Source organism: Rutidosis leptorrhynchoides, chromosome 11 (genome assembly GCF_046630445.1).
Source record: "Rutidosis leptorrhynchoides isolate AG116_Rl617_1_P2 chromosome 11, CSIRO_AGI_Rlap_v1, whole genome shotgun sequence".
In the NCBI taxonomy this organism is placed as follows: Eukaryota; Viridiplantae; Streptophyta; class Magnoliopsida; order Asterales; family Asteraceae; genus Rutidosis; species Rutidosis leptorrhynchoides.
The window spans coordinates 355,400,419-355,428,405 of NC_092343.1; the positions used below are offsets into that span (position 1 = coordinate 355,400,419).

Consider the following 27,987-nt stretch of genomic DNA (forward strand, 5'->3'; position numbering starts at 1 on the left):
ATCTTCTTTTTGTGACGACCCGGAAAATTTCGACCAAATTTAAACTTAATCTTTATATGAATCAGACACGATAAGCAAAGTCTGTTATCTTGAGTCTCAAATTTTTTGAAACTGTTTACATGGATTCAATTGACCTTTGACTACTTCTGACGATTCACGAAAAATTGTGTGTAAATAAATAAGCAAATAAATATATATTTGTAAATATAAATATAAGTGTATATATTAAGTTGAATTAATATAATACCATTTAATCATTTGAATTAAATATGTAGAGTAATATACAAAATAATTAAGATGTTATTAAAATAAATATATATATATATATATGAATCCTATACACAATTAATATAACATGTATGTTGTAATAAATCTATACACATAAATATATAGGAATTCTATGTATAAGTATTATTATATGTAATAATTCAATTATATATTGTATAAATAATAAACAATACTTAAGTAATAAATTGTAAAATTAATATATTAAATGTAATTACAAGTTTAATTATAGTTGTTACATTATTTTTACATTCATTATTATTATTAATAATAATATCAGTACTATTGACATTATTAAAATTATAATATAAAATTTGATACATTTAATTTGTTATAGTATTATTATTATTAATATTATTTTTATCATGGTTAATACTATTATAACTAGTAGTAAAATTTTAATTTTTGATATTATGATTAATATTAGTATTAATATTAGATATTTTTATTACCATTACCATTAAGAATCATTATTATAAAAGTAATACAATTTATTTTAAATATCATTAGTAATATCATTTTTAATATTATTATAAGTAGTGTTATTACTAGTATTAGTTATAATATTAGTGACATCATTTTTATTATGATTATTATTATTAAACTTATTAACATTATCATTTTTAGTATCATTATTCTAATATGAAAACAGAATACATGTAACTTGATATATTTTTTTTATATATCACTTGTATTATTAGATATTATTATCATTATTATTAGGAACTATTAGTATTATTATAAATTAATATTATTAATAGGAACTAATACCTTTTATCATTATTAACATTTTTATTATCATTAATAATATTATTATTATTATTATCATTTTATGATTTTAGTGGCATTATTAATTATTATTATTAATATAATTAATATAATTATTATTATTAATATATTTATTATTATTAATATTATTTTAATTATATAAATTAGGAAAAGTCATGAACCAGTACGATTCTTGTTTAACATCACGATCGAATTTTTTTTTTACTTTTGTCTCATGCCTTTGATTTTATTTTAAGATCGAATTCAATCACAGTACGATAACAAATCTATTAGCAGTCAACATCTGCTTTTAATTCTTTTTTTTTAGATTCCTGTCTGCTTGAAATCTGCTGTTGTCGATTTTCCACTATAAAACAAGTGTTTAAGCTCGACATTAGGAAAGAAAACCATTCAATTATTCGTTTTCCTTATCAATTAAAACCTACTACAGATTTCATTCGAGTGAATTAAACCAGGAAAGTTCAAAACGAACTCATCACCTCTGTTCTTGATTTATTTTCCAAAATGCTTGAATTCGAAATATATTTCAAAATCTATAAACGTGGTCTTGTTAGGAATATTTTGTTTAAACTATCTGCAAATTTACAGCTTCCAATTTCCATTAACGAATCCAAATTTACGAGTCAAAGTTTGTATTTTAAAAGTCAAACATTTTGTTCATTGAAGAATTCAAAATTGTTTTGATGTTTTGAGTTAAATTGAGTATCCAGAAAGTTCCTAGGAAGTATTTACAATCTTTTTCATGTTGTAACTATAATCTAAAAAGGTCTAAATCAATGAAATAAAGTTTGGGTTCATTGGTGTTCTTCACGACGGCTGTTATGATTTTTTTTTATTTTTCTTGTTCTGTTGCTGTTTGAACGATCATAACAGATTAATTCAGGGTCAAATTCCAACTTTTAACTGATTTTCCTATTTGTTGTTATGATTTATGGGATTCGGGTCGATTGTTTTGGTTTGAAGGAAGAAAAGGAAACAGAAACTCTAGGGGTTAAATGAATTTTTGTTACCAATTAAATCAGATAATTAGAAACAGAAGTATGGTTAGGGTGCTGTGTCGGTTAACGAGAGGTCTCGGTTTCTAGCCCGGTCAGGGACAATTCTTTTTACACAAAGCTTTAAAGGGTATACACAATTATTTTTATTATTGTTATTATTATTATTTATTATGTTTATTATTGTTATTGTTATGATTATTATTATTAGTTATTAATGTTATAAATATGATTATAATTATTATTATTATTATTATTATTATTATTATTATTATTATTATTATTATTATTATTATTATTATTATTATTATTATTATTATTATTATTATTATTATTATTATTATTAGTATTATTATTATTATTAAGGTAATCATTATTATAATTATCAATATTGTTATTACTAGTATTATTATGAAAATAATAAAATTATTATTAATTTTCATTAATATGAGTATTAGTATCATTTCTATTAGTATTATTAACATGTTTAAAATTTGTAATATCATTATTATTATTAAAAGCATTATGATTATTAGTAATATCAATATCATTATTATTAAAAGTTTTATGAAGATAAAAAATAAAAGTTTAAAAAAATATTATTATTAAGATCATAAGTATATATATCAACTTTATTAGCAAATTATTTTAGAAATATTCATATATAACAAATTAGGTATTTTTAATATAACACTAAACAGATATACATATATATTAATATAACTATAAAAATATTAATCATTTTGAATGTATATACAAATTAAAAGTATATATTATTAATATAAAAATGGTGTAACTAATATATATATATATATATATATATATATATATATATATATATATATATATATATATATATATATATATATATATATATATATATATATATATATATTCATTCAATTACGTTTATATGTATTAATGAATATACAAATGATATATGTTAGTGAATCCGAGGCCAACCCTGCATTGTTCAGTATCATCGTATGAATATTTTTACTACAAAATATTGTATTGTGAGTTTCATTACTCCCTTTTTAAATGCTTTTGCAATATATATTTTTGGGACTGAGAATACATGCGCTTTTGTAAATGTTTGACGAAATAGACACAAGTAATCAAAAAATTACATTCTATGGCTGGATTATCGAAATCGAATATCACCCCTTTAGCTTGGTAACCTAAGAATTAGGGAACATACACCCTAATTGACGCGAATCCTAAAGGTAGATCTACGGGCACCAACTCCCCCCATACTGGAAAATGGTATGCTTTAGTACTTCGAGTTATTAATACAGAAGAATTTATGTTTTGGGGATATTCTATATGCATTTTGTTAATGTCGGTTACCAGGTGTTCACCATATGAATGATTTTTATGCACTTGCGAGTGTGATGTTAATTATGAAAAATGAGAATCTTGTGGTCTATTAAAATGATGGAAATGATTGATTATGATAAACTAATGAACTCACCAACCTTTTGGTTGACACTTTTAAGCATGTTTATTCTCAGGTATTAAAGAAATCTTCCGCTGTGCATTTGCTCATTTAGAGATATTACTTGGAGTCATTCATGACATATTTCAAAGACGTTGCATTCGAGTCATTGAGTTCTTCAAGATTATTATTAAGTCAATTATAGTTGGATATATTATGAAATGGTATGCATGCCGCCGACTTTCGATGAAATGAAATTTTGTCTTTTAAAAACGAATGCAATGTTTGTAAAATGTATCATATAGAGGTCAAGTAGCTCGCGATGTAACCAAATGTAATGTATTCGTCCAGATGGATTAGGACGGGTCGTTAAACTTTTTCCCTTTTGAGTCCTTTGATGATTAGTATGACACACGCATTTTGTTCTTTATACGTTCTTTGTTGCCGATCATAGTTTTGTTGCAGTTTACATACTTTAGCTTCTAGGTTTTCTTCTCTTACTTTGCTTTGAGAAAGAAGTAAACTCATTTCCGTAATTTGAGCTTTAAGCTTGAAAATCTCTGAATCAGTTGTCATCATGAACTGAAAAGTACACAAAATGTCGAACAATTATCAAGAATTATCACTTTTCTCGTGAATCAAATTTTGAAAATGACGTTTCATTGGTTTCCGTTAAGTGCACAGTTTATGATTTCCCTCATTTTCTCAGAAAAATTGATGTTGGAAACTTTTGAGATATGAACTTATATGTCGCTGGAAGGTTGAGAAATTTTTTGAAATTTTTTGAGGTTTTCAAAATTTACCGGAAAATTTCGTTCGAAATCGTTCGTTTTCAGGGCCGAAATATTTATCATTCAATACCAATGCATGTTCCCATACATTTGACACTACGGTTTTCTTAATGTAAAAAGGCTTCTTTCCATTTGCCCGCATTGATTTTGGGAGTTTAAGTAAAATCATGGCGGGAAATAAAGAGAACCATGAGCTATGATGAGGTGCGATTATGTAAAGATGGCAAAACACATTTACCAAAGGAACATGGCCAATGGTGTGGCACTACATCTCGAATAATATTATCTTTCCTACGACATATGAGTGAAGTTATCCTAAACCTACTTTGAAATGGCACCCTCCCCCCCAAAAAAAAGAAATCGATTGGGGGGGGGGGGGGACTCTAAAATTTCCATGGCTAAAGGTGTGTTCATATATGGCTAACTTGTCTTTAGGAGATTTGTGGGCTCGTTCGTGTGATAATGGGGTTATGGATCATACTCGGCTAATGGAGGATATTGTTCTATCATGTGCTTGATGTTCTCCTCCGTAATAACGGACAGTTGGTCATCTACATTAATATTCGACGATTTTAACACTTCTATATCTAAGAAGAAGGAATAAATGTGTGTAAATAGAAACTAAGTGCTATAGGCAGTGTAGACAAACCTTCGAGTTGATCGGAGATTAATTCCGCGAGCAGGACATTTAATGGTTTCCGTCTTTTTGATATCTTATATTTTTTAGGTGCGCTTGCAGCGTATAACATCGTACTAGAAACTTAATCATGCGCATATCCGCATCCGCGGATTTCACGCATATAATTATGCTATTACGCATTGATTACTCTAAGTCAATGAGCAATCAGTGCAGAAGCGTTGAACAAATCCATCTTCGTGCGTGGTTGCCATGCGGCATGCAGATGACTCGTGCATCACCCTAAGGTCGGTTATTCATTCCTTGTCAATCAAGGATAAGATCTTTTTCATAATTATATACGATATTTGGAAAAATTAGTTATGGAAAGGATTAACACAATTGTAGATGATTCTAGTTAGGGTTTGCCTATAAATACAAACCCTAAACTTTCATAACAACACACAACATTTACGTAGTCAATACACTGTCAACTTTATTGACAGTCGAGTTACGTAAATCATTATCATCATCGGTCAACACTCAAGGTTAACAGACCACTCATGGTAGACAGTTACGTACAATGTTTTTGGGCCATCGATCGACGAACGTCATTGATGATGGACTTAATCATTTAGTCACCTCATCGATATCATCATATCGATCTGGGTTATTTTGTATGTCATATTATTCGTAGATTATGGATAATATTTTTTTATGGCAAATTACCTTAAAAAGTAATATAAGTTACCCAATTTGACAATCGAAGTAACCCCCAATTTGTACAAACCCGAAAATGATTGTAATTTAATTTTTATTCGCAAAAAAGATTGCGTGTTCAAATTTTTTAAAATTGAGGTAATATTCAATGAACACAAAATCTGAAATCACGAATTACTTCAAATTGAGACTTGAAACAGGTTACTAATGCTTCGATTATCATTTTTTGTGAAGCAACTTGATCCAAAACATCATGAAAAACAACGAATTGAGATGAACACGTCGACTTGTTCAGAAGACTTGTAGAAGGTTGATTAAGTTATGTTAACTAACATGAATTTCGAAAATTTGATAAACAAGAGCTTAAGATCACCCAATTAATTATGTTTGCCCGCCCCCTATGAATGTCAGATGATAATTTATTTTATTTATTTATTTTTATTTAATTTTTTTTATAAAATTTAATATTTAGCTCCTAATATTTTAATATCATAACGGCCCTTTGATAAGCTTTCAAATACTTGACGATTGATTTAAAAATTGTCCGGGGATTTTCTTTATGAAACTCCAAACTCCACAGGATCAAGACTATTATCTAAATTCAATTCTAAAATAATTCGAGTCTAACGTTCATGAAATTGATTCAAATAATAAACAAATGAGAACTATATATTAGCGTATATTTGTGGTATATATGCAATCATGCCCGTTCCAATGTTTTATTTGGTGCCGTCTGCTTACTTTTTTTTTGATCATTTCTAGAGAATAGAGAATGGAGAATAAGAAAGTTTTAAATTGTTAGCTGACTTTTCTTACAAAGGTGCCCATCTTAATTATTTATAAATATAAAAGATATTATGAATATTGCAAGTCAATCATTAATCCTTAACGATATATTTTATTTTTGAACCGGGGTTGGGAGTTACTACACAGGCTCCGAATGTGATGTCGGAACTCATCTATTCGGTCATTTATTGGGATGAATATTACAGTCAAGGGCTAGTCTATTGTTTAGCTTGTGAGATTACAGGACACCACTATTTTGAAATTTTTATGTATAAAATATTCTTTAAATTGTATAGGATACCACTAAATTTAACTACAGAACCCTATATATTTTTCGAATTTATAGTTTTTCTTTAAATTGTATAAGAAACCACTAAATTTAACTACTCGGACCACATATATTTTTCGAATTTTTAGTTTTTTGAAGGTAAACAACCACTAAAATAGCATTAAAATATAATTAGTACTGAAAAAAATTTGGGACCCCATTAAGTTCTGATCCTGGAATCGCCACTAATTACAGTCCTACCGCCCCCAAGAGGAAACCCCCACGACGAATTCATACGGGCATCATGTGTGGTAAAACCCATCGGGTGAAGCTCAAACGCAAGGCGTCCGCAACCTCCGAGGCCTATAAATGAGCTAGTAACCTCAAGGGAAATTTTTTGCAGCTTATGTAGATCGAACCCCTGACCTCTTATATAAAAAGTCGAGTTATCACCAGTATACCAACACCTTGAAGTTAACGACACAATTTAAAGTTAAAGCTATAAATATGCTCTATATACTTTCACTTTTATTTTTTAAAAATATATAGCCTACATTAGTATTTAATTGGATATATAGTTCACTTTGAAACAAAAGTGAAAATATATAACGTATTTATAGCTGTAACACTCTAATTTTACTCTTTTGAACATTTTACTCAAACGGATCCCCACATAATAAATTCAAGCCCGAGCAAAACCTAGACGTGTAAAAAGAATGAGTTGTCCCTGTTACTTTGATGCCAAGCCCATGGCAATGGTCGGGCAAGTACATCATAATAAAACCGCCACACTTGAACTCTGTCCGTCTTAAAAAATTATCAACTAAAATGGTCGAACTTATACCATCCACGTTATCATCAAAACATATCCAAATTTAAGAAATTATAACAATGATCAATACAAATGCAATCAACTCATCCTACCAATATAAGTATCAATAAAATAAAACAGTTGTTTGACCATCCAAATCTAATTTTCAAGCCTGAAAACAAGACTCACTACCTCTATAACTAGTAAAAAGTCAGGTTTTTACTTCAATATATATCTTACTTTCATCTAATAAATTACAATTATATCGGATAATACATTGATTTACGAATTTTTTGTGTACTAAGTATATATTTCATATTTTGCTAGGTTTTCTAGTTTACGTATGCATATGACTAGTTTTGTACAAAAAAAAAGTATAACCGATTTTGGAAAAATATATACCATCAACACGTATGCTAGGTTTATACCATCTCACCTTAAACCGAACATGGACACCGATTTGTTTATGTTTTAGAATGCAGACAACATGTGACCATATACTGAATTTGGAAAAATCTGTTTTACTGATAGGAACTGAAACCGGCTTTGGAAAAGTAGGTTTTCAATCGAACCCTAAATATTGGAACCCTAGCTCATCTTTTTTCACATCTCTATACGTATATTGTATCGAGATTTCATTGTCTATGCACACCTACATATATCATCCATCTAACTTTTTCGATTACAAATGTCATGTCGTGATGTTAATTCACGGGCAAACGAAATTGGAAGTTGTCAAATTTCTCTTCCAAACGGTCCAATACATTGTCGACAGTACTGAATGTTTGAATTTCTTGGCATAATTTGTCTTATAAATGACAACTTTCCAGTTGTTCCTGACCGTGTTCCGGAGTTCTATAACCGTTCCAAATACATACATCATGGAAGCGTTGAAACGGTACATTTCAGGCTTGATGGCCAAGGTTATGTACGGGAGCCAAAGATCACCAAATGCATTCGGTCTCCCAACCAATGGTATCAATTTTACTCTAATACTTTTGCCATAAACGACGTTCTAGAAAGTGTCGTTAGTGATTCGCTTGTTGAGGGTTGTAAAAATGCTCCAATGATTCTAGTTTGTCAACTAAAGAGTCGTGCCAAGAAAATTTATAGAGTTTTCCAGAGCAACATAACATGTCGAGGACATGCGACAGAATATGATGATGTTTAAGTTATAGAGATAATAATAATTTTTTGGATCATAGATGGTACATCATTTGACGTTGAAAAAATCATTCTTAACCGGATGCAAGACACTATGGAATCGCCCTTGTATCCATTACCTTTTGGAATGTTGCTTTTGAAGCTATATAATTATCTCAACCTACCGGAACATGGTGAATCTCATACCATACTTAGGGTAAATGTGATGTGGTAACTGGTCTTATGTAATGTGTTTGCGTGTGTTCTTAAATTGTAAGGTCTAACTATTGTGTTTATGTTGTAAACTCTAGCTATTATGGTTATAGCTATTATGGTTATATTGCATATCATCTTTTGTTTATGTAGCTCTAGCTATTATGTTTATGTTGCATATCATCTTCCGTTTAAAACACATTTTACAACTAAATCTGCAATAATAACTTAAATGATTACATTGAAAACAACACAAATGTTACATAAATAAAAATTAATAATGACACAATCAAATAAACATTACAATTAAATACGTTAAAAACTCATAATGACACATTTCACCACCAAATTGGAGTCTATTAGGACACGTTTTCCTCTTATGACCACTTCCACAACAATACAAATTTCGGTCCTGCACTTGTTTTACCAATGTTAGGCTATGTATACGTCATCCACGTCTTATTCCTTTAAGCGTGATTAGTCTCGATGAATCGTCATGATTGTTTCAAGTTAGATCGCTCCAATATGCTTGGTCGCTAATTGGAACAAATGATTCATTATATTGATCTCTCCACCAAGTAGTTGTGTAATTGCTAGTAATCATCCTTGTCATCTAACCTGCATTAACATCCAAATGTCCACATACAGCAATGGCATGAGAGCATAAAAATATTCAGTGTTGCCAACTTCTACAAGAGCACTTCCGCTCACTATAAGTCAATGTGAATTCGGTCCCCTATCACCAAATTTCTCATAAGATGAGTGGACCTTCTACACACACTGATTCACATCATTGGGTGTTATTCGGTAGGTCGTTTCTTTTCATTCACGGCCTTTATTGTGACACCGCTATTTTTTTTTATAATAAATACGTGGCGGAAGCATAATATTAATTAAATACGATATCAACATTTGTACAAACCGATGTCACGTGTCATTAAAACAAATGACATATTAACAGGAAAAGACGTCAATACATTATGTTTTCAAAAGTACACGGTTCATATTCTAAAAGACCACATCAGAGTTAACCCTGTCAAACATAACATCATCATGCCCGTCTCCTCCCAAAGCACTATCTACAAGAGCTAACAACCTGCAGGGAGGAGATGGAGGGGAATTAGCACGAAGCTAAGTGAGTACGACTAACTACATGCCATAGCATACACAAGTGTTATACTAATCATGTCACATAGTCTAACACACAAACATCACCCAAGTGCCGTCTACAGAGACTCTGGCGGCTCGGCCAAACCATTAACCACCAGCTGATCGGACTGGGGCTTACCAGAAGTTCCTCCACCACCGTATGTATATACATAATCCACACACGACGGACGCGTCATTCACATATATATACACCACGATTGTCTAGGCCACCACATGAGGAACCCAACCCGCAAGTTGATCTCTCCTACCGAGGCCACCACACAATAGAGACGCACTGGGCTCCAGCAGACAAGCATCAACCAACATGCATTCATCACAATGTACTAACTATCCACAACAATAAGTATATCTAACAAGCATGGCAGTCATAATATAACATGCTACTATATACTATATTCTCCAGTTAGTCCCACTCACCGATTACCAGCAAACGAGAATGTGTTCAGCTATCTAATCACTGAACCTTCTCTTTCTCCTTTTCTCCTGAGAAATACATATACACGAGTTAGTTTATGTCCATAAACACCAAATAACACAATACAGAAAATTTTGTCAGAAAACTGTCCGCTAAATTTTTTTCTGCTTAACACTTATGCACTTTCAAAATTTACATCCTAACACCAAAATACAAACGGGCAGCATAACGGCTAAAAATTAACACTTAGGTAAAATATTCTGCTCTGGACACTCAGTCGGTCGACTGGCTCTTACAGTCGGTCAACTGTCTATACAATAGGTCGACTGACCTTAACAGTCGGTCGACTTATTTGGTATTTCCACAATCGGTCGAAAGTCAAACTCAATCGGTCGGTTCACTCGCCAGTCGGTCGGTTGTCTGTAAATCGGTCGGTCCACTACCTCAGTCGGTCGACTGTCGACCGACAGTCGGCCGAGTGTGTTCATCTTCATCAGAAACTGAACAAAGGTTACGGACTTCACGATGAAATCCTCAAATCTCGATCTAGAGCTGGTTTTAAACACCAAAATCGACCACAACTTGTTCACTACTTGTTATAGACTCAAAACCCACAACAATTTGACCATAACAACACTTAAACCACTTGTTTTGACACAAATGTACACATTTATGAAAACTAACATAAAACCTTAAATTTCTCAAAGATTAAAGCATGGAAGCTTGTGATTCTTACCTTAAAAGAATCAGTGAATCACAAAGAACACAAAGATATGAACAATTTGAGCTCTACAACAAGAATCAAGGATTAGGGTTTGAAGTAGGTGAAGGAGATGAAGAACGGGTGTGTTTGGGAATTTTCTAGAAATGGGAAGAAGAACACACAGACTAGCCACTTAATTTAGGTTAATTTCCCACACAGTGCAACACACGGGTATTTATCAGTTATCTGATATCTTTCGTACATCATTTGGCAACCCAAACGGAGTCCAAATTAAATAAACAAACCTGTTCTGTGACCCTTGTCACAAACTGGTCCTAACCACATCATCAAATAATAATAAATATTAATTAGAAATAAAAGCATATAATAACGCAATACAAACTTAAGGGCAAAATAGTAATCTTACAACTAGGCCCGATTGAGGATGTTACAAATCTACCCCCTTAAGAAGATTCCGTCCTCGGAATCTGGTCAAGGTCAAACAAATGGGGATAGCGCGACCTCATTAACTCCTCGGTTTCCCACATCAAGTTAGAACCTAAAATCTGCCGCCACTCCACTAATACCATTGAAATCTGTTTCTTCCTTAACTTGGTGACTTTCCTGTCCACTATTCTAACTCTTTCTTCTACTAGTTTCTTAGTAAAATCAACTTTCAAGTCTTTCAACGGAAGAATCTGACTTTTGTCGTCTACTTTACACTTTCTTAGATAGCACATGTTGAACGTGTTGTTAATTCCTGCTAACTCTGATGGAAGATCTAAAACAACAGTCTGATCATTCAGAATTTCTATGATTGGAAATGGCCCAATAAACCTCGGAGCTAGTTTACCACGTCTACCGAATCTGATCACCCCTTTCCATGGCGAAACTTTTAGGTATACATGATCACCTATATTAAATGTTACCGGACGTCTGCGCGGATCATCATACATCTTTTGTTGGTCTCTGGCTACTTTCAATTTCTCACGTGCAATTTCGACCTTTTCTGCGGTTATCTGAACAATTTCAGGACCTGCAAATTGTTTCTCACCTGCTTCTAACCAACACGTAGGACTTCTGCATTTTCGACCATATAACATTTCATACGGCGGCATCCCGATACTCGAATGATACGAATTTTTGTAAGCAAACTCTATCAGTGGAAGATGCGAATCCCAAGAACCACCATATTCTATGACACACGCTCTCAACATGTCTTCTAACGTTTGAATCGTTCGTTCACTCTGACCGTCTGTTTATAGATGATATGTTGTACTTAAATTCACACGCGTACCCAGATTCTGTTGTAAACTGTTCCAAAAGTTTGATACAAACCTCGAATCTCTATCGAAAACTATTGACAACGGTACACCATGAAGACTAACGATTTCTTTAAAGTACAACTCTGCCAAATCACTCAACGAAGCTGTTTCACGAGTAGCTAAAAAGTGAGCACTCTTTGTTAAACGATCCACAATCACCCAGATCATGTCGTGTCCTTTCTGGGTTCGGGGTAACTTGGTTACAAAATCCATCGTTATATGATCCCATTTCCACTGAGAAATTTCTAACTGTCTTAGAGATCCATACAGTTTCTGATGTTCTGCTTTAACTTGCGCACAAATATGACATTTTTCGATAAAATTCGCAACATCTGTCTTCATTGTCGGCCACCAATACAATGTTTTCAAATCTCTATACATCTTTGTACTACCTGGATGCACTGATAATCTCGATTTATGCGCTTCAGTAAGGATTAAATCCCTCAAATCTCCAAGTATAGGCACCCAAATTAGGTCATTATAGGTCTTTAATCCTCTAGAATTATTGCATAGGTCAAATTTTCTTTTAGTCATTCGTTCATTCTTTAGGTTTTCGCCATTCAAAGCTACTAACTGAATAGTTTTCAATCGATCAATCAAGTCTGAAACTATTTCAATTCTCATAAATCTAACATTTTCGATGGTTTTCTTGCGACTCAGAGCATCTGCGACCACATTTGCTTTACCCGGATGGTACTTAATCTCACAATCGTAGTCTTTAATTAATTCTAAACATCGATGTTGACGCATATTTAATTCTTTCTGCGAAAAGATATATTGAAGACTCTTATGATCTGTATAGATTTCACAATGTGTACCATACAAATAATGTCTCCAAAGCTTCAAAGCAAACACAACTGCAGTTAACTTTAAATCATGAGTAGGGTAGTTTCGTTCATGATTCTTCAACTGTCATAAAGCATACGCTATAACTTTATTTCTCTGCATCAAAACACAACCCAGACCTACAAATGACGCATCGCAGTAGACCACAAAATCTTCTGTTCCCTCTGGTAAAGCTAAAACCGGCGCTTGACATAACAACTGTTTGAGAGTCTGAAAAGCCTTTTCTTGTTCATTAGTACATCGAAAGGCTACATCTTTTCTAGTTAACTTATTCAACGGACCTGCTATTTTAGAGAAGTCTTTGATAAATCGGCGGTAATAACCTGCTAAACCCAGAAAACTCTTAATTTCTGTCAGCATTTTCGGTGAGTTCCAATTCATTACGGCCTCTATCTTAGACTGATCTACTTTAATACCCTGTTCACAAATCACATTACCCAGAAACTGTACTTCCCGCAACCAAAATTCACACTTGGAGAACTTAGCATACAACTGTTGCTGTTTCAGAAGTTCTAATACCAACCTCAGATGCGTAGCATGATCCTTTTCAGTTTTCGAATATATTAAAATATCATCTATAAAAACAATTACAAACTTGTCGAGATACTGATGACACACCTTGTTCATTAAATCCATAAACACTGCTGGCGCGTTTGTTAACCCGAATGGCATAACTAAAAATTCATAATGACCATATCTAGTTCTGAACGCTGTTTTCGGTATATCGTCCTCTGCAACACGTACCTGATGATACCCTGAACGTAAATCAATCTTTGAAAAGTAGGAAGCACCCTGTAACTGATCAAATAAGTCATCTATTCTTGGTAACGGATACTTATTCTTGATTGTTCTCTTATTCAAATCGCGGTAATCTATACACATTCTAAGCGACCCATCTTTCTTTTTCACAAACAAAACAGGAGTACCCCATGGTGAAGAACTTGGTTGAATAAACCCCTTATCTAACAATTCCTGAATCTGAGACATCATTTCTCGGATTTCTGATGGAGCTAATCTGTAAGGAGCTTTTGCAACTGGTTTAGCACCGGGAACCAAATCAATTTTATACTCTACTTCACGTACTGGAGGTAACCCTGGTAAATCATCTGGAAATACTTCGGGAAATTCTGACACAACGGGAATATCAGTCACCTGCTTCTTCTCTTTCTTAACATCAATCACGTAGGCTAAGAATGAATCACACCCTTTCGTTATTGCCTTCTGAGCTTTCATTAGGGAAACCATAGGGAAGTTAAATCCACTGCGCTCTCTCCTAGCTATCACTCGGGATCCGTCGGCCAAACGGAAAGAAATCATCTTCTTATCACACTTAATGTTAGCCCTATTAGCTCTTAACCAATTCATACCTATGACTACATCAAAGCTAGGTATAGGCATCAACAAACAGGTTAAAAGGAAAGAATGGCCGTCAATTTCGATGGTAAGTCCAGACATAGATGATGTGCATGGAACCATTTTACCATCAGCTACTTCTATTCCCAAAGGCTCATCTAACATCCTAACAGGTAACTTCAACTTATCACAAAAGCCTAAGGACATAAAAGATCGATTCGCTCTGGAATCAAATAACATACGAGCTGGCAAGGAATTAACCAAGAACATACCGGTAATGACGTCATCGGTAGTGGTTGCAGCGTCTACCGTCATCTGGAATGCCCTTGCCTCTGTTGTTGAAGGATTCTTTCTCTTCTGCCCGGCGGTAGAAGCAGAAGATCCCCCAGAAGTTGCTGACCTCGCCCCTGACCCTGCCCCAGAACCGGCTCTCGATGCAGATGGACAATTCGCTGATCTATGACCTACCTGATGACAAGTCCAACACACATCGGACTTAAAGGAACAAGTTGTTGTATCATGACCTAGTACTCCACATCTCAAGCATCTTCGGGTCATTGGAGAACATGGACCGGCATGAGTCGACTTACAAACATTACACCAACCAGACTGACTAGAACCTGATCCACTCATACCAGACTTACTTTTTTGTTTAAACCCACCTGACTTCTTACCACGAAATCTTGATTGCTTACTTGATTGCTGAACAGATTGACCACCCGATTGACTTTCTGATTTTCCTCCAAAAGATTCACTTTTTGAACTGTCTCTTTTCGCTGCCATTATATCACCTTCGGTAACTTTAGCCATCTCATGAGCCTGTGCCAATGTGGTTTCAAATCTCGCAATGGTTCTGTACTCCGGCTTAATCACCCGCATAAAATGCTGAATCTTATCTTTCTCAGTTGGTACCCACTGTTGAACGAACCTTAGCTTAGATGTGAAATCTCTGAAAACCTCATCAATCGTCATACTTTCTGTCATCTTCATACTCAGAAACTCGGTTTTTAATCTTTCCATCTCATACTCAGAACAATACTGCTCACGAACTTTAGCAGCAAATTGTTCCCAGGTAACTTGACTGATCTGTTATTTGGGTAAATATGCAGTGGTAGAGTCCCACCATTCCATTGCTTCACCCTTAAGAAGCCTACTGGCAAATAGTACCATAGATTCAGGCTCACAGAAACATGCTTCTAATGCTCGTTCCACTTCTCTTAACCAATTGAGCGTCGCTGTAGGGTTTGTGTGACCACTGTACTCAGGGGGTTTGCAGTCCATAAATTTTTTTATAGGTATACTTCCTTCGTGCCTCAGGGACTTGAAATGGATACATCATTTGATTAGGAAAAGTCTGGTTAAACGGAAATGGCATTTGATAGTTTTGATAGGTATTTTGTGGAAATTGTGACTGAGAACTGCCACTGGCTTGATTATAAAAGTTAGGAGGAAAGGTTGTATTTAACGCAGTGGTATTAGGGTTCTATTGCGCCCGTTCTTGTTCCAATTCCTTAATTTTCTCCTGAGCTTCTAGTAATCGACTTTGAAGTTCTATTACTTCTTGAGAAGTTTCTTCTTCTGAAGACACATGTCCATCTTCGTCAGGGGCTCTAAAAGTACCAGTTCCAGGGACAGTAGGGCCAGTAGCGGTTGCTTGATTATCTACCATTACTGCACTACCACAACACTCACACCAAAGCTTAGTATAAATTCTATTAGTACTAACAACTAACACATATCCTGTCCTAATACTCACTTAACCCATCCCCAGCATGATATGTTTGACATGACTCTTCTAAGTTTGGGAACACGACATGTAGATCACAATGCACATGCTGCCAAACTCAGCTCTGATACCAACTTGTGACACCGCTATTTTTTTTTATAATAAATACGTGGCGAAAGCATAATATTAATTAAATACGATATCAACATTTGTACAAACCGATGTCACGTGTCATTAAAACAAATGACATATTAACGGGAAAAGACGTCAATACATTCTGTTTTCAAAAGTACACGGTTCATATTCTAAAAGACCACATCAGAGTTAACCCTGTCAAACATAACATCATCATGCCCGTCTTCTCCCAAAGCACTATCTACAAGAGCTAACAACCTGCAGGGAGGAGATGGAGGGGAATTAGCACGAAGCTAAGTGAGTACAACTAACTACAGGCCATAGCATACAAAAGTGTTATACTAATCATGTCACATAGTCTAACACACAAACATCACCCAAGTGCCGTCTACAGAGACTCTGGCAGCTCGGCCAAACCATTAACCACCAGCTGATCGGACTGGGGCTTTCCAAAAGTTCCTCCACCACCGTATGTATATACATAATCCACACGCGACGGACGCGTCATTCACATATATATACACCACGATTGTCTAGGCCACCACATGAGGAACCCAACCCGCAGGTTGATCTCTCCTACCGAGGCCACCACACAATAGGGATGCACTGGGCTCCAGCTGACAAGCATCAACCAACATGCAGTCATCACAATGTACTAACTATCCACAATAATAAGTATATCTAACAAGCATGGCAGTCATAATATAACATGCTACTATATACTATATTCTCCAGTTAGTCTCACTCACCGATTATCAGCAAACGAGAAGGTGTTCAGCTATCTAATCACTGAACCTTCTCTTTCTCCTTTTCTCCTGAGAAATACATATACACGAGTTAGTTTATGTCCATAAACACCAAATAACACAATACAGAAAATTTTGTCAGAAAACTGTCCGCTAAAAAATTTTATGCTTAACACTTAGGTAAAATATTCTGCTCTGGACACTCAGTCGGTCGACTGGCACTTACAGTCGGTCGACTGTCTATACAATCGGTCGACTGACCTTAACAGTCGGTCGACTTATTTGGTATTTCCACAATCGGCCGAAAGTCAACCTCAATCGATCGGTTCACTCGCCAGTCGGTCGGTTGTCTGTCAATAGGTCGGTTGTCTGTCAATCGGGCGGTCCACTACCTCAGTCGGTCGACTGTCAACTGACAGTCGGCCGAGTGTGTTCATCTTCATCAGAAACTGAACAAAGGCTACGGACTTCACGATGAAATCCTCAAATCTCGATCTAGAGCTCGTTTTAAACACCAAAATCGACCACAACTTGTTCACTAGTTGTTATAGACTCAAAACCCACAACAATTTGACCATAACAACACTTAAACCACTTGTTTTGACACAAATTTACACATTTATGAAAACTAACACAAAACCTTAAATTTTTCAAAGATTAAAGCATGGAAGCTTGTGATTCTTACCTTAAAAGAATCAGTGAATCACAAGGAACACAAAGATATGAACAATTTGAGCTCTACAACAAGAATCAAGGATTAGGGTTTGAAGTAGGTGAAGGAGATGAAGAACGGGTGTGTTTGGGAATTTTCTAGAAATGGGAAGAAGAACAAACAGACTAGTCACCTAATTTAGGCTAATTTCCCACACAGTGCAACACTCGGGTATTTATCAGTTATCTGATATCTTTCGTACATCATTTGGCAACCCAAACGGAGTCCAAATTAAATAAACAAACCTGTTCTGTGACCCTTGTCACAAACTGGTCCTAACCACATCATCAAATAATAATAAATATTAATTAGAAATAAAAGCATATAATAACGCAATACAAACTTAAGGGCAAAATAGTAATCTTACAACTAGGCCCGATTGAGGATGTTACATTTATAGAGTTTCCACATTTTTCTGGACAGTGGTGAATTCCAACTTATAACATCCAACGATTGCTTAATAAATTGGTTTCTGGTGTAATCAAACGTATATTCAATACACACTTTGATCGACATCATACGAGCATGACGCAACACATCGTTTAGGTACTTGGCTATGTTTGTCGTAAGGTAAACCCAACGACGTTGACCTCTGTCCCTATAGAGATCCCACCTTACTGGTTTGGCAACCTTAAAATTTTTCCAAGCTGCTACATTAATGACTTTAATTTCTTAAACCCCACGAATGTTGGTGCTATGTTACGTTGTGGCACCAGTAATCCAAGACCACTCTTTAATCTCGTGGTTCTTAAACTTGCAGTTTAGGTTGCTAAAAATGTGACGTAAACAATACCGATGATGTCAATCATTGATTTCATTCATCATATTTAGTATATCTGCATGTCGATCTGAAATAACACATAGTTCTCTTTCCTTATTGCAAGTGGCATGGCCTTGGAACCACTGCAAAAATCAAGCGCAAATTTGTTTGTTTCTTGGTCTACAATTGCAAAAGCAACATGCAGAATTTGCCCATTAGCATTTTATGGAACTGCAGTAAGCAATTTTCCCATATAATTACCTTTTAGATGAGTTCCATCCACACAAATAAAAGGAACACACTTTTAAAAGGCTCGAACAGGCAATCCATAATCTCAGAACATATACTTGAATGTAACTGATGTAGATCCGGTTTGTGGACCGTTCAATAATTGAACCATTGTATCGGGATTGGGTAATGCAACAAAGTTACTTTTCTAAGTTCGCCAAATTCGTTGAATTTCAATACGCCTTGCATTCTATGCCTTAGCATAACTAACATCCACATTACAAGTCTATATTTACGTGTGTTTAGATGTGTTTAAGTTGGTACGTGATAGCGCCAAAATTATGCATATCTTTATACCTTTTTTATAGTGTTATCTTACTCATTTTAATGAATAAACGACCTAATCCTTTGCTTATTGGGAGAAAATGAGCAAATGTTGCTAAAAATGTTAAAAAGTTTATTAGTGATCTATACAGGTACATTTATAGAAAAAACAAGGCGAAAATAAGAAGAGAACAAAGAGCCAAAAAATCCTGAGAATATGCTCAAGTCGTGCACTTAATATCCTAAGCAAGTGGCCTTACTGAAGCCAAAGATAATTCAAAATTAAAGTCAACACCGAAGAAAAGTTATTGCCCAAAGACTCAGTACAACGGCTGAAAGGCTCAAGAGATGGCGACTTCTATAAATTAGGAAGATATTCACACATTTAAATAATAAAGGAAAAAATATCCCAGATATTTCTGAAGCCAGTGGCCTAAAAGTCAATGCCGACAGAGAGCATCACATCTGTCACACAGAAGATACCTTTCCTTATGTCAAGATAGCGGACCGAAGTTTGGAGATTGCAGCCTCAGTTACACCGATCTATGAGGCCAGCTGTCAAAAGTGCCAGGTCGGAGACCGAAGTTTTTCTATATTTAGAGGGCTCCGGTTTGCGAATTCATATAGTAAATTTTTACAATTTAGTTTAGGTTAAAGTTGTGTTCGTTTCCGTTTAATAGTTTTACATTCAAAGTACTCTTTCAATTTACTTTAAGTATCGGTATCTCATTATTGTTCTTGTTTAATATTATGTTTATCTCATCTAATTATTGTTCTGTTATTAATATGAGTAGCTAAACACCTTTAACGTGTTAGTTTGGATAAAAGGGATGAGCTGTAATTTAGATTTAACATTTAGTCAAGTAGAGCCGGCGGCCTTAGTTGTGTGGCCGGCGGCCCGAGACCTTCAAAACCATAAAATGATTTCGAACACTGTATGTGATAATTAGATCTACTTTTCTATTGTTAACGTTTTCAAGCCAGCGACTGCCTATGGCTAGCCGATGGCGAAACTAAAGAGCGTTAGGTCTTTGTGAAAATCTGGGAAAAGCTTGGTTAAGTCGGCTACTGTTTATGGTCATCTGCGGGCCTTGCTTATCCAACATACAAGCCGAAGGTTGGATAATTATAGTTGGCGGTCTGGTTAGAAGCGAAGATTATGGCTTAATATATGAATGCTTTCTGTTAGGAATACTTACGAACTTAGTTAAATAGACCCAATGTTCTAAGTTTGGTTCAATTGTATATGTAGTTGATTATATGGTAAAAAAAAATATTATTAGCTCGTTAGGTTTTAGGCCTTACATGAAAACTTGCTCTGCAAAAGAACTTAGAATTATGATATTGGTAATTTAAGGGTTGGCCAAAAATCTCTTGGTGTATTTAATATGGTGGGTTGACCATATCACCGGACTGAGCCCCTTATTATAATCATACATTGAACCTTAGTAGCACTTGAGTGACAATTAAGTAAACTATGAAAGTAGTAGGTGCGGTAACCCGCTACCCGTGTCCAACACTAAAAGCCACTCGAGAATATATCCTTAACGTATAATCTGATTACATTTAAAATCCCCAACTGAACCAACATTCTTTCTTTTATCTTATTATTATCTCTAATCGATCTAATGCTATTGCTCCTGCAATACCAAAACTCCCAATCATTATCATTTAGGAATAAATGAATTCACCAATCTTCGACTAACTCTCTTGGGACACTCAAGTAGTTCCAACACTTCACTACACCGATCGGGACACCGCTGTTAGTGTTAAAGTCGTATTAGTATAGGTTTATAAATTTAAATAGTTGATTCTGCACAAGCACACGACTGCACGCATGTCAGTATGCAATGTCTTTATTGATATGACCAGCAATATCAATGATAATCAAGTTTGAAGGTAAACAACGATTGTTGTTACACTGAACGTTTCCAAAATAGTTGTGTTCTCCTCCACAAGTTGAAATTCGCCAGATCAACTAATTGTTTCTATTTGAACCACTTACATTCCACTTACATGGCCTAAGTTCTTGTAGACCATTGTAATTTTTACCCCTTCTAAAGCAATTTTTCAAATATCTTGGTATTGTATCATCAATAATAATATCTCTATTACGCTTAATATACCAAAGTCTAATGACATATAGAAGTTCAACGTTGTTTTTAAAAGCCATTCCTCTATGAACCTGATCATCATCTTTATTCTACCAATCACATGCTTGTTCTTCATATTCATCGAATCGAATGAAAGTCTATCATCATCATCGTCTTCATCACTAATACATCTGAAACGTGAAACAAAGGTGTTGATTTGTGCAGTTTGTGCCACCATGACCTTCATCGTCAGTTTGTTCAGCTTCATCTTCATCGTCATTTTCACCATAACCTTCATCTTCTGCGTCACAATCATCTTCATGTAAACTCCTTGAGTAGCTGTGAGATATGGATGGACCAACATCCCAAGTTGTAAAAACTTGTGAAGATTGCATAATATTATGCTACTGATCCACAAAACTAAATTGTTGTGTTGAAATGACTGGCTCAGATTGAACTTCAAATCGAGCTTGGTAATTTGAATCATTCGAAGCAAAATAATAAATTGTTTCCAAATTATTATTATTTGTGATTTCATTACTATATGGATTGCCACAAAATTCATACCACAGAACGAGTTTCAATGTACATGATTATGGTTGAACGCCAACGTATTCATAAAGCATGTTAGTTAACATAACTAAATCAACCTTGTACATGAGTGAAAAACAATTTTGTTAGTGACAGATTATCACCAATAAGCCTACCGTTGATGAATGTAATTCCATCACCCCAAATAAGAAGAACATCGTTGGACGAAATGAAGCCATCAAATGTAATGAGATTTATAGTTTTTGGGTTTAATTGTTTTGAAAATCGTTTCTACTATTGTAATTGTCGAATATACATCTTGTTGTGGCGTTTGAGATATGGTTATAGCATAAACGAGTTTCAAGCGTTCAAAACAAGACAAAAACGGGTACAATTATTAGTGTCTAAATTATTTGCTTAAACCACACTTGTCAAAAACGGTTTAAGCTACTCGTCAGAAAAAGTACCTGAAACCAGCTTTCAGAAAACCGGTTTATCTCAACACATGTCAGCTCACATAAACCGGCTTTGTGAAGTTCGGTTTGTTTGTGATGTGTTTAAACCGGCTTTGTGAAGTTTAATTACACGTGATATATGTAAAACTCCCATGCGAAATACGTATATTATATAACAGTGACAAAATAATACTTATTAGCCAAAAAATTCTTGATTTACATCATTTTTTTTATTTGAGTCAACTATACTACTATATACGGAGTATATGCTTAGGGTAAGAAGCACGTCCCTTATCCAAATCCATGTTTGGTTGACTTTATCTTAGATCTATTAAATTAATGGCATTCTGATATTAGTAAGTCTTATTTCAGTTTATGTCTACTCTATAAATAGTGCTTAGTATCTGAAATCAAATTAGCCAAATAGCATTTTCATAAACATGTTGATTACTAGCAAGCTTCTAAGATTTTGTAGAAGACAAATTCACACAATTGTATCAAGAGATATTATCAAACCTTCTTCTCCAACTCCATCTCATTCCAAAACTTATAATCTTGCCTTCACTGATCAATTAGCCGTAAATGCATTTATTCCTGTTATAGTTTTATACCCAAGCTCAAGTGTGTATCAAAGTTCTCATGATAAAACACTTGAGTTGAAAAACTCCTTATCACAAACATTAACTAGTTTTTATCCGTTTGCCGGTAGGATGAAGTATACTAACCCCACTTTCGTTGATTGCAACGATGAAGGGGTTGTATTCATCGAAGCATCTAACACGAGCTCGTTATCAAATTTCCTGCAACAAAGGGAATACAAAGACTTGGATCAACTATTTCCGGACGATTTGATATGTTTCAAATCAAACCATAAATACGACGAAAAGAGTAGCATATGCCCATTAGCCGTTCAAGTAAGCCATTTTGCGTGTGGGGGTGTCGCAGTCGCAATTTCTTTATCCCACAAAATTTGTGACGCGAGTAGTACGCTAAATTTCCTCAAACACTGGGCTGCGGTTAATCATAAGGACACGACATCATCATCCATCGTTAATCCTAATTTTATCTCTCACGAACATAAAACATGTAAGGCGCTACCCTCCAATCGATACCCACTAGTTGGTGATCATGTAACACAAACTTTTGTATTTTCAAATGCAAAATTAAATGATCTCAAAGCTAAGGTGACAACCATGACCATTGACTCTAAACAACCTATCACAAACCCGACTCGACTTGAAGTTCTGACATGGCTTATATTTAAGTGTAAATTAGCAGCAAGTAAGAAAACAAAATCACTTGCTTTCAAAAATAATATATTCCTATCGTCATTGAATCTGAGAGACAAGTTAAAAGAGAAATTGCCTGAAACAACCATAGGGAATTTAGTTGGTTATGTTGTGTTACCGATAAGCAATAATCATGATGGTGATGTCGTGCCTGATGAATTTATAAATGAACTTAGAAGAACAAAACTCAAGGTGAAAAATTTAAGAAACTTGGAAGCTTTCTTTGACAGGATGAAATCTGAAGTTGATTACAGTGAAGGTGTTAAAAGCTATTATTTATTTAGTAGCATTTGTGGGTTTCCTTTGTATACTATTGATTTTGGATGGGGAAAGCCCATAAAAGCTACCATATATTGTGGTACATCTAGGAATTTCACTCTTCTATTGGACACTCCTGATGGAAATGGCATTGAAGCACAAGTGTCTATGGATAAAAAAGACATGCAGATACTTGAGAACGATGCTGAGTTGTTGGCCTTTTGCAATTAATCTCTTTTTTTTTTTTTTTTTTTTTAAAGGCAAGGCCTTGAAGTTGTTGCCTAAGACGATTGAACTTGGGTCTCTCAAGTCTCAACGACCAAGTTATCCTATGGAATCTATTGTACTCTTCTTTTTTTGTGTGTGTAATGCTATTAATCAATAACTTATTCTATCTTATTGTCTTTCTAAAGGATAGACCCTATAATTGTAGTTTGACCCTATAATTGTAGTTTGAACTTGAGTCTCCACAAGAGATTCTCATATCTCAACCAAACTGCTCATTGAGTTGATATAAATAGTAAATTTAAATGTATAACTAGTGTTGATTCACTTGATTAATGTTTGATCCATTTGTTAGATATTAAGAGCAAGAGAGAGAGAGAGAGAGTTTGGGAGTTCATCTTATTGCCATATGGTTAATTGGTTTAAAATGAGGAATTAGGGTTCAAAAGTTGCTAGTTACAAAAAATGAAAGGGAGTTTATAGTTCCATACCCCTTCTTACAAGCTAAAATACTTATGCCTTATTTTAAGCTATAACATTCTCCTCACTAGTGTGAATTTGTGTTTGGTTTTGTAAGGATTATTGGACTCAAACAACAATATCAATTCGTAGATTGTGATTCCACAAACAACAAATGGGAAAGTAACAATCGTACGCAAACTAAACGACACAAGAGTTTACGTGATTATCCAATTTGGGTGATTGGTTTAGTCCACGACCAATTAAAGAGTTTTTTCTTATTAATTATGTGATTGGGGTTATAATACATTAGGGTTACAGAACAATCTAAATAAGCCAACAAAATCGTCTGACTTGCTGACCAAGTCAGCCCTCACATTTCGCAAGATGGTTCTCACGTTCTGCGAACCTTATACCTAGACGCGAACCACAGCTCCAAAACATGAACATCAGAGAACCCCGATCCCTGACTACTTTCTCGCGTTCTAAGACCAGATCTCGAGTTCCAGATTTCAGGAGCTCATGGTAACGATCCACGATCATTTGTCTCCTACTAAAGTTATTCCTTGATCGAATTCTTCACACTCCAACAATCTCTCAGTTGAAGACTTTAAGCAACCCAAATTATCATACCTTAAAAAAATCTATTCTAACCATACATCGAACCACCCAAATAGAGCCAATCGTAATTGGGACATGCACATTCAACATCGGTGAAAGAGCAGACTTTCGATACACGATCTTCAACACTAATACTCGGAACCTGAAACCATAACCTTTTTTTCTCTCTAGTCGACGTTTTCTCTCATTAAGTCATGAGAAGACTAATTGAAGCAATGTAAAGCTTCTACATTTTAGTCGTCACCACATTAGTACACAAATTAGCAAGATTCTCCGAACCAGAAGTTTTTTACCAAAGTTAATGTATCATTATTTACGAGTTCGCAAATAAAATGATACCATACATTATTGTGTTTTGTACGACCATGAACCACATGATTCTTCTGTAATAGATTGAAACCTAGGCTAGATGTAATATGACTATTTTGTCCTTAGGTTTATATTTGTTAATACATGTGTTATATTTAATAGTGTTTAGTGTTATCTGATTAATTGGTTAAGAGTAGTTTGTGACAAGGGTTACAGAACATGTTTGTTTATTTAATTTGGACTCCGTTAAGACCGTCTAACAAAGTACGAAAGATATCAGATAATTGGCAAATACTCGTGTATTGTGGGGTATGGGTTATTAACCCTTTTTTGTTAGGTGAGCGGATTAATTTGTTCATTATCCATAAACTTCACACACAAACCGTGTCAAACATCTTCACCCTTTGAAACCCTAAGTGCCAAATCTTGATCATTGATTCTTGTTCTTGGATTTTTTGAGTTAGTGTAATAGTTTTCTTGTGATTTCAGTGTCTTAAACAAGGTAATTTCTAATCAAAATCATCGCTTGAATCTCTAATTTTTAAGGGTTTTTGTGAAGTTTTGTCAAAAAGTGATTTGGTGTCAAAAGATTTGAAGTTGTTTGTATGTAATACTTGTGGGTTTATGTCCCAAAGTGTTTTGTAAACAACATGTGTTCGGTTTTGAGGTCAAAAACGAGTCCATGATCGAGATTTGGTGGATTTGGCTCAAAACCTGTAAGTTTGCTACTACATCAGCTGATGAAAACAGTCAACCGACTCTCTTTGAGAGTCGACCGACGGACTGTGACCAATGACCTATAGAATGTGACCATCGACTATTGGTGTTTGATAGAAATAGTCGATCGATTGACTAGACTATGGACCGATGGATTTCGACCATCGACCGACGGTGACTGTTGACCGACATTGTTGTTTTGATGAATTTATTCTAAGTGTTGTTTTCTAGCCGTTATTCTGCTCGTGTGTCTAATTTTTATTAGAGCACTATACTGACTTTGTTTATTTTGTTCTTAGGTGATAAGAACAAAGAAGAAGCCCAGAAGTTAGATAAGTGAGGTATAGATGGTAATCTGTGAGTGGATCTACCTACAGATAGAGTTTAAGTAGTATTTCATGCTAGTATATCGTACCGTATTGCCATGCTTTAGTATATTTTTCCATGTTTAGATAATTGTTGCTTTGCTAGTTAGATATGTATGCTTATTGTTGTTATATGATCTTGTGTGTGCACCATGCTTGACACCAGTCGGGCATGCGGAGGCTGGGGCCTCTTAATCGGGCATGCGGAGGTTAGAGTCCATGTGAGGTCAATCAGGCCTGTAGAGGTTGGGTCCATGTCTCGTTGTCTATGTAATGATTCAGCAGGAAGGACTATCGGTAGACACTAGCTGATAACTCCTAAATTATACAGAATTTTGATAATATTTTAAGGAGTTATCTTGCTATTTTAGAGCCATTTTAATCCTAGAACACACTAAAACGGGTAAATTAGGGAAAAAGGTAATTCTAATAATTTTATTGAAGTTATGTATCAAACAGGATCAAAAATAGATAAAAACAGCAGAATTGAGGTTAAAGTCGTCGGCTTGGCACCTGAAGCCGCCGGCTTGGGTAGAATATTCCAGAATGTTCCAGTTTTGAGCACAGAGTTTGATGAACTTGGCGATCAAGCAAAATATAGTTAAAGCAGCTGGCTTCCTAATGAAGCCGCCGGCCTAAATTACATGGTTTTATCTACTTTCCGACCAAGTTCAAGCTAAAAATAGAAACAAAATTAAAAAGATTACCAGATCTTTGAAGCCGTCAGCTTGCCACTGAAGCCACCAGCCTAACTAGGATGGTTACACGTTTATCTGCTTGCGGCCTACGTTAAACTTGCAAAAGGAGTCACCGACCCACTGAAGCCGCCAGCTCATTGAAGCTGCCGGCTTGGCCACCGAGTTTGAAAAGTATAAATAGAGGCCTTCTGTATCAGTTTTCAATGTACCAGTTTCATTTTTCTTTTAGGGTTTTCTCAAAATCACGAAAACTCTTAGATTAGGGTTTATTTTCAAGTGTAACCAAGAATATCAAAGTTATTAATAAAGTTTCTTTTCATCTACCTTCTTTTTGAGGTATGAATATATCTTTATATTCTTGTTTATCGCATTTTATTTACTTTTCCTGTTTCTGTTCGTCTACCATTATGAACTAATCGTTCATAGTGGTTACGTGGACGAAAACCAGACTTTATCTGGGAATCAGATGAAGCCGCCGGCTTACCAGTCCAAGCCGCCGGCTTAACTGGACAAAGCCGCTGATTTCGTGCTTATATTCGTATAGTTTTAGGTTTTTTTCCAGATCTATATAAACTCAAGTTTCTGTGATGATGTTTAAACTGTTTTGAATCTGTTATGCTTTAATACTCTTGTTTTCCATGCTTAATTATTAGATAACATTATTTTAGG

At 34.7% G+C, this 27,987-nt stretch overlaps 1 protein-coding gene across 1 annotated transcript; it reads left to right on the forward strand.

Moving 5' to 3' along the window:
* Positions 1-22,817: 22,817 nt before the first annotated feature.
* LOC139875857 (epi-neemfruitin B synthase L1AT-like) lies at positions 22,818-26,595 on the forward strand. Its single transcript, XM_071863149.1, has 4 exons — positions 22,818-24,072; positions 24,185-24,267; positions 26,028-26,040; positions 26,555-26,595. Exons 1-4 carry the CDS (start codon positions 22,818-22,820, stop codon positions 26,593-26,595), a joined length of 1,392 nt encoding a protein of 463 aa, XP_071719250.1.
* The last annotated feature ends 1,392 nt before the right edge of the window (positions 26,596-27,987 follow it).

Bases quoted from the DNA above. Each gene is read 5' to 3' on its own strand.
- LOC139875857 (XM_071863149.1), top strand. From the start codon at position 22,818: ATGTTGATTACTAGCAAGCTTCTAAGATTTTGTAGAAGACAAATTCAC. The intron at 24,073-24,184 runs GCATTGAAGCAC...TTTTTTTTAAAG, and splicing joins GGACACTCCTGATGGAAATG to GCAAGGCCTTGAAGTTGTTG.